At 37.0% G+C, this 8020-nt stretch overlaps 1 protein-coding gene across 2 annotated transcripts; it reads left to right on the top strand.

Moving 5' to 3' along the window:
- The first annotated feature begins 221 nt into the window (after window positions 1-221).
- LOC112522436 (F-box protein At5g07610-like) lies at window positions 222-3180 on the top strand. Of its 2 annotated transcripts, none has more exons than XM_025131538.1 (2): window positions 222-1513; window positions 2945-3180. In XM_025131538.1, exon 1 carries the CDS (start codon window positions 298-300, stop codon window positions 1492-1494), a length of 1197 nt encoding a protein of 398 aa, XP_024987306.1. In that variant the 5' UTR covers window positions 222-297; the 3' UTR covers window positions 1495-1513; window positions 2945-3180. The 2 variants fall into 2 exon arrangements, with proteins under 2 accessions (XP_024987306.1, XP_024987307.1); XM_025131539.1 differs by lacking the exon at window positions 2945-3180 and having other exon boundaries at window positions 222-655; window positions 965-1580.
- Window positions 3181-8020: the final 4840 nt, after the last annotated feature.

Below are 8020 nucleotides of genomic sequence, written 5' to 3'. Positions count from 1 at the left end.
CTTGATTTCTTTTCTAACCCTCAACTGGTACATAACCTCAAATGAACCGGGGTGTTTTGGTCATTTTGCTTTTTCGTACCGCTATAAGCTAATCCAAACACTTTTTACAAAACTCCAGTTTGATACCTCATAAGTTAATAAGCACTTTTACAAAAAAGCATAAGTTGTTTTAAATAAGCAATCCCAAACACCCCCTAAAGAACATGTCAAACGAAGTAGGGTTTTGATCTCCCGGTTTCTGCTTTTTCCTTGGAAACGGTTGCCGGAGGTTCGTCTGAACTTCCTTTGCGGTTGGATATGATGGTAGGTGGTGGCAGAGCATCCAAAAAGCAGATCATAGATACCGAAGACAAGGGACTCCCTTCATCTGCATATGAAGTCCTTTCCTACGACGACCTTTTGATTGAAATCTTACTCCGATTACCGGCGATCTCACTTCATCTGTTCAAATCTGTATCCAAACGCTGGTTATCTCTCATAACAGATCCTAATTTCACTCTTCGCCGGAGCCAAATCACTAACATCGATCCCCCTTCCGGTCTTTTTCTCCAGCGACCTTATGTTCCATATGATTATGAGTTCGTGCCATTCGATATCAGAATTCCGTCCAACAGATCTCCAATCAACACTACTTTAGCTTTCGGCCCTGACGCAGGTAATTTTGAGATCTTACAGTCCTGCAATGGTTTGCTTCTCTGTTATATCGTGCCTGATAAGTTCTACGTATACAATCCATTCATTAATCTGTCTAAGATGCTTCCACAACACCGTTTTACGAATTTGATTGGTCTTATTGGCGGTATGAAACTCGCTTTTGATCCTATCAAATCACCTCACTACACAGTCGTGTGTGCTGAAGACATACATGATGATCGTGGATATTTCATTCAAATACAGACTTACTCTTCAGAAACAGGAAACTGGAGTGTTTGTGGTGATCGATTTCCCCTCCAATGTTTCACAGGGTTTCACCATGGGATATATTGGAATAATGCCATTCATTGGCTAGATTTTGTGAATGGCGGTTTGCATTTCAAGTTAGATATAGAGCATCCATTGTTAACACGCGTACAAACTCCTGGAACATTGGATAGGAAGCTGCATTATGTTCACAAGTTGTTAGAATCTCGTGGTCGTTTGCTTCTAGTATATCCAGTTCTGGATTCCCGACAGTTGAAAGTTTACGAGATGAGGAATGAGTATTCTGGGTGGTTGGTTAAGTACATTGTTAATCTTGATGACATGGGGAAGCTATTTCCCAAAACTTGGCTGATCTCTGCCAAGCGGTTCTGTATCATTGTACGGTCTGTTGTAGTGGGAGAAAGAGAAGAGGATTCGTATGTTGTGATGGAAGTATCTGGGAAGCTTATACAATATCATATCGTCTTAAAGACTCTTCGTATGATTTATGGTTTGGCATCAACTTGCCCTCCGGTTTCTGAAGCTAAGAAATTTGGTAGTTTTCAGTTCATTGCATCTTTTGCTGGTGTGTGATTCTGCTTTCAGTTTTCAGGTATGAATTATGATTTTCATATCTTTATGTTTATACTTTCTTAGTTATTCACCAATATAGTTGCTTGTTAGATGCAGTTGTCACAATGAATCAAAAACCAAACTAACTGTACACAGTATATTTAACCGCTACTCCACTAGGAAGTAGGGTATGAACGGTAGATACGTTAACCGGCAGAGATGTTTCCATGAAAACCCCCGGCTTGTGAAAAGATTTCGGAAGGACACAAGAGAAACATAAAATTTGTCAAAAAAATTGAAAGTTCTGAGGATTTTGTAAAGAAACAGACGTCGTAACGGTGATGACGAACATAGATTTAGATACACAATGTGAACCATTGCTGTTATGATTCAATGAAAGCCATTTTGGAGCTATTATTTAAGATATCCTATGCAATTCCTCAAACCCCAAAGAAGCAGTATGAGCTAATAACCATTAGATCAAGTTAAAACTATGTCAACAAGGTATTAGTAGGCCCCAACTTATAAAGTTACAATTCTAGACGAATAATCATTTACAAATTACAAACACTCAAACTGGTTTGTATGTTTGTACAAATTATTGGGTTTGTAAAACAAGGGTCTCTACAATTCTAATATAATCTTGATGTGGAATGGGATGTATGGGTCCAGCCCAACAGAATCCTATAACTGTAATCTCAAGAGATGTATGAGTCCAACCCACTATACTTTGACTCAAGATGGTCATAACTAGGGTGGATCCAAAAACCCGTCGTATCCAATTGCATATTGGGTTATTGGTTCGGTTGAAGTGGTTGTGGGTTCGGGTTTCGGGTGAAACCAAATTGGAGATCAGTTCTAGTGGTTCGGGTGTGGGTTATGCTTTTTCTAATTGGGTCCTCCCAAAACCCGAATAAGCATAATTTTTTTTTATTCAGCTTGAGATATTAGTGTTTGTTTGCTGCCTTCTAATCTCAGAGACAGAGTTACCCTTTTGCAATGTTTTTAAAAACTGATCCATTCTGCTTGATCGTTGTTTGAGGGTTGAAATATTATTCCCACAGAGTAAAGACAGCGAGCAACGATAAGAAGTTTTAAACAATGCAAAAGCACCTACGAGTTTTTAAGCCGGGATATGCACAAAAATAGATATCACAAAATAGTCGACTTTTTGCAAAGTTGCGTAAATGGCCACCATTGTAATAAGCACAAAAGCCCCATCTTTTTTTTGCAAAACGTATTTTTTTTTAATTTTCTGATTATGATATTTTTTAATTAATGAATTATGTGGTTTATATTGCTTCTTTTCTTCTTGTAAATTGATCGTCTTTTTGTTTGAACTAGACCCTATATACTAAATGTTAGCTTTAGATAAAAAAAATCATGTGAAACAATACCTTAAGATAAAAAGTTTAATTGTTATCACATTATATGGATCTCTCAAATGATTAAGGCTTATATATTTTTATAGGTTGGGTTTCGATGAGAATGAAAGTTATGGTAAGCAGAATAAGAAGGGATTTCCACCATTGGATCAATCTTGATTGAAGATTAACATTAATCCGTGCATCGAGATATACCAGATCAATTCCCATGATAAACGCAATTCATGGGATGGGGGTGAGATTAAAAGTAATCAAGGGTCCACATCTCTTGTTAAGCTTCTCACTTTCACTCATTCTCACAAGATCCTTCGTCTATGCGTGTGTGTATATATATATATATATATGTGTGTGTGTGTGTGTGTGTATATATATATAGGCAAAGGTTATTTTGGGGAGTGGTAAATATTTGAGAAGTAAAGAAGTAATCTTAGTCCTTTATACGATCAAGATCGGATTTGATTGATAAATAATTGCTGCTTTGATTGGTTAATAATTACGGTTTCTGCTGATCGAAAATTGCGGCTATGCAAAAAATAGAGATAGTAGTTTTGTAACTTTTATAAATAGACGACAAACGGGTTCATATACGAACCTATGTGATTAACACGGCCGTCCTAATCTTTTTAGAGGCCCTGTTACAATGTACAATGACCAAGTTGCAATGAAAAACAAACCACAATGGTTTCAAAAAGACGATCTCTCCAAAAAGTTCCTATTCATTCCAAATTCAACTAAATTCAATCTCAGGTTTGAAAATTGGGAATGGATCACGAAAGCCGAACATACTTCATAACTGATCAAACTGGATTAAGTTTTGATTCATAGAGAATTACTTAACAACAAAACAGATAAAATTTATGATGAAAAACCTAATTAGGGAAATGTACCTATTACGTCACATGTTGATCGAGGCAAAATTACTCTCGTATTCGAACGAATGCAATACTTCTTTGGATTGGCCGTCTTCACCTACAAATTGTTCACCAAATTTAGTAGTGCAATTGGGGAGTGTTGGTATTCAACAGACCCACATGCCACAACAATTTTGTATTTTGACTTTTGAGTGAGGAATTTAATCAAACACAGAATGCAAAATCCTATTTCGGTATTTCCCAATCAAGAACTACATATAGATTTAAGTCGACAATCCAGCAAATTAACATGAAATTGACTGCATTTTAACCATTAAAACTTACCAATATCTTGTCAACAAAGGGTTGACTTTGGATTCGGGTTTGCCTAATTTTGTGAGTGGAGACGATAGAGATATATTTGCCTGATTTGGTGAGTGGTGACGATGAGAAGTGAGAATGATGGATCAAGAAGGGGTAGATCAACGATCAACGATGAATCTGAATAGGAGATTGAAGCATCGTTTCTAAAACATCTATTTAATAGCCCAATTGACGGCCTTGGTGATTAACATATGAACTATATGTTCATATGTGAACTCATGTAATTCACATATGAACTATTTTAACTGATTCACATATGAACCCGTGTGATTCGAACTACTTAACTGATTCTCATATAAATTAATTAACTGATTCACATATGAACCCGTGTAATTTACATATTAACTAATTAACGAGTTCATATATGAACATATAGTTCATGTGTATTACATGGATGCACATGTGAATCATTTTGCTGTTTATTTGTAAAATTTACGAAATTACTCCTCTATCTTCTGCATACCCATGCAAGGAATTATTCGGTGTTTCATGATGAAAGCGTGAATATTGACCAGATGAAAGATTATGATCACTCATTTATTTTTCAAATATTTTATCATTGAGAAACTTTTCCTATGTGTGTGTGTGTGTGTGTATATATATATATATATATAGGGTTGGGTTCACGTGAGACCAAGAGTTTTTCGTGAGACCCGTAAGACCAATCTATGTTCATTGATCAACTTTATAAGCTAATGATCTAATGGTCTAAAGTTGCAAGGTGACAATTTTGTAATTATTGAGAAGTCTCGTGCCGTTTATGAATGTTCCGATCTGACGATTGTAAATCTAATCCAAGGGTTGAGAATTGGTCTTACGGGTCTCATGAAAAACTATTGGTCTCACATGATCCCAAGTCTATGTATATATATATATATATTAAAAGTTATTCGACATTATTTCGACCTGCTAATTAACATGCATTTCAGGTACCAGTCATCATGCAATAGAGGAAAAGAGAGTTAACGTCCTTTCCATTTGCAAGTTTGTTAAATATCGTAAGATTATAAATGACGTTTATAAATAGTTGTAAAGAAGAGTGATGTGATTTGACTTGTAATGGTGATTATTATGACATCACAAAACTTAGGAATTGTTTGTTTATCTCTTAATAGTTTCATTAAGAGGTACCAACTGAATCGTTATGAAGTAAGGGGCTGTTTGGCAGTTGCTGAATGATTTAGTGCAGAATAGTTAAGTGGTCAGAATGGTTAAGAGGGTCAGAATGGTTAAGTGTTGAATGAAACAAGGTTGTTTGGTAATTGTTCTCTGAATGACAACAAATTACCATTTTATCCCTCTGTATGATTTACCAAAAATTGTAAACGTCTAATGGTTTTTGAGCCCATCCATGGTTCTGCTCCTGATATTGCTGGGCAGCTGAGAGCTAAATGAGGGATTGGATTACAGCTAAAATGAGGAATCCAAGTTAATTCTTGATTTTAAAACCTGTTGTAATGTAGAAATTGGTTGGATGCAAGGAGATGGGTGAACAAGTGTTGAACTCTGTGGATACAAAGACACCTGCTGCATCACTACTCTAAGGTTTTATATCGAACCCTTTTAGATGTTAGCTTGCGGAATCATGGACGTTTTTACGAGTTTTAAGTCATCTCAACAGGGAGACGAGACATCAGGGAAACGACATAGCAGCAACGGGGTTGTGGAAGGCGGAAGGAGGAAGGAGGAAGGGAGACGAGACATCCGAGGAACGATCGACACAGCAGACCCTAATGGCAGGCGACACAGCAGCAACTAATGGCATGAGACATCGATTGGAAGGAGGAAGGAGGAACGAGCGTGGGAGGAACGATCGACACAACATCAACTAATGGCAGGCGACATCGATTGGAAGGAGGAAGGACATCGATTGGAAGGAGGAAGAACATCGATTGGAAGGAGGAACCAGCATGGGAGGAGCAGCCGTCTATTGAAGTTTGAGAGGGCAAAAATGGAAGAACAACCCTCTGAATCATTTAGGAGCCCCCTAAACACTAAATCATTAAGAGGATTTCGTAACCATTATTTTTTTACCAAACAACTCATACCTCTTACCGATTAAGAGGTCTCTTATATGTCACCATTAAGAGGCATCCAAATAGCCCCTAAATCTTGTTTGGTAAAAAATATATTTGTTTCTTAATGGTTATGATTTTGTATCATGGACATCCCTTAACCATTAAGCACCTTAATTTCATTGTAAACAATTACCAAATAATTATATTTCATTTTACACTATACCATAAGAACCTATTAATAACTCTGACCACTTAATCATTTGGCATCAAACCAGTTTGATGCCAAAAAACAAGGGGTGGGGGGTGGGTGGGGCCGGACCCTGGATGGGACAAAAAGTTTTCTTTTTCCAGAGTGACTAAAAAATTATCAATCTATCCTCATTTGATATATAACCAAAATATAGAATTTGGTTTAATGGTCACTGTTGCCACCACCATTCCCCAATCATATCTAGTCTTAGTCGTACCAAACACCAGACATACAACTTGTTTAATCCAATCCAATTTACGTACCAAATGCTACCTGATAAAACTTATTCGTAGCTCATATCAAGTAACATACAATTCTAATCTTCTATCCATATAAAACGCGTTTTCTACAGATTCCATCAAAATTGTCACCAGCAGTCGACCACTTATTTTGCAATGAGGGATATCATAACACATTTCCAACTTGTGCTTTCAGTATCATCCACCATTTCCATTATGAATCAAAGCTATTAGCCATCAATCCCATGAAGGAAACAATTACTAGTACTATTTCAACTCTACTTCAGAATAAGATGAATCACCAAAACAAATAGAAAAACGACATCATTGATTCTAGAAGAAGTACTAAAACTCGTTCTGCAAAATTGGATATACGAACATATGAACTTAAATGCGACACAAAATGAAACAAAAAGCATCGTGTGACAATGATAAGAAAGAACCAATAATATAGTTCGTACCAATACTAAATGGGGTATTCATATGTTATATACGGTTAATAGCGTAAAGGAAAAAGAACATAGCACAAACTCTTATGGTTTAACCACAAGGGTGGTGCCTGATTGGTTTGAGCTTGACTCCAAAGGTCAAAAGTACCAGGAGGTCCTAGGTTCAAATCCAAGGACGAATAAAAATCCCCTTATGGCCACGGAGGTTCAAATGCGGTGACTCGGGGCTATCTGCAAAGCAGGTGGTCGCCCTGGGATTAGTCGGCTCACATAGCGGGTTGGATATCCAGGTTAATAAAAAAAAACACACATTGCGTTGATTGCAGAGGTGGGTCTAGACAAATTTACAAACGTGTGCACAAAATAATTAACATAATATAAAATAAAACAAAATAAAAAATATAGTTTTATTAAATTTGACGTACACGTGGCTTTTTCCTTCTTTTCTGTAGGCTGTAACCATTTTTTGTTAACTTAGAAGAGCACACATTATATTAAATTGAATGCACCTTTAAGACTCCTAAAACAAAAATTCACTACCTGGGCAGGATAGAGCGAAGCACGGCGCCCCCTCCCTCCTTAAAGCCTCCCGTTATCCAGTATCATCAACAACTATTCATTGTACTTGTGTTCGGTGGTAACTAGTTGCATCCTTTGTAGCCGGTGGCTGTTACCCCCCAACTTATACTAAACGAGTCTCTTCAACTAGTGGTTATGAGTTTGAGGCTGTTATTAATGAGGGGTGTGTATTTTCGATTGTTTAAATAGGAAGTTGTATCCTTTGTGCTGAAGTAGAGAACTCTACAATGTGAAGCTATAGACGTATCATGTTGACAATGTGAAATGAACTTATTCACTGAGACACCCAACCTGAAAGTTCTCCAATTCTGGGATCTTTTTTTTTTCCCTTTCCACAGATTAGTGTTTGGTACCGGATGAGACTGGACTGGACTGAATGGGTGAGGGTGAGG

The sequence above is a fragment of the Cynara cardunculus genome (genome assembly GCF_001531365.2).
Source record: "Cynara cardunculus var. scolymus isolate 2C chromosome LG 12, CcrdV1, whole genome shotgun sequence".
Taxonomy (NCBI): domain Eukaryota; kingdom Viridiplantae; phylum Streptophyta; class Magnoliopsida; order Asterales; family Asteraceae; genus Cynara; species Cynara cardunculus.
This window is presented reverse-complemented; position numbering and strand designations above follow the sequence as displayed.

What these genes read in the sequence shown, in the direction of transcription:
- LOC112522436 (XM_025131538.1), top strand. Translation starts at nt 298, where the DNA reads ATGATGGTAGGTGGTGGCAGAGCATCCAAAAAGCAGATCATAGATACC.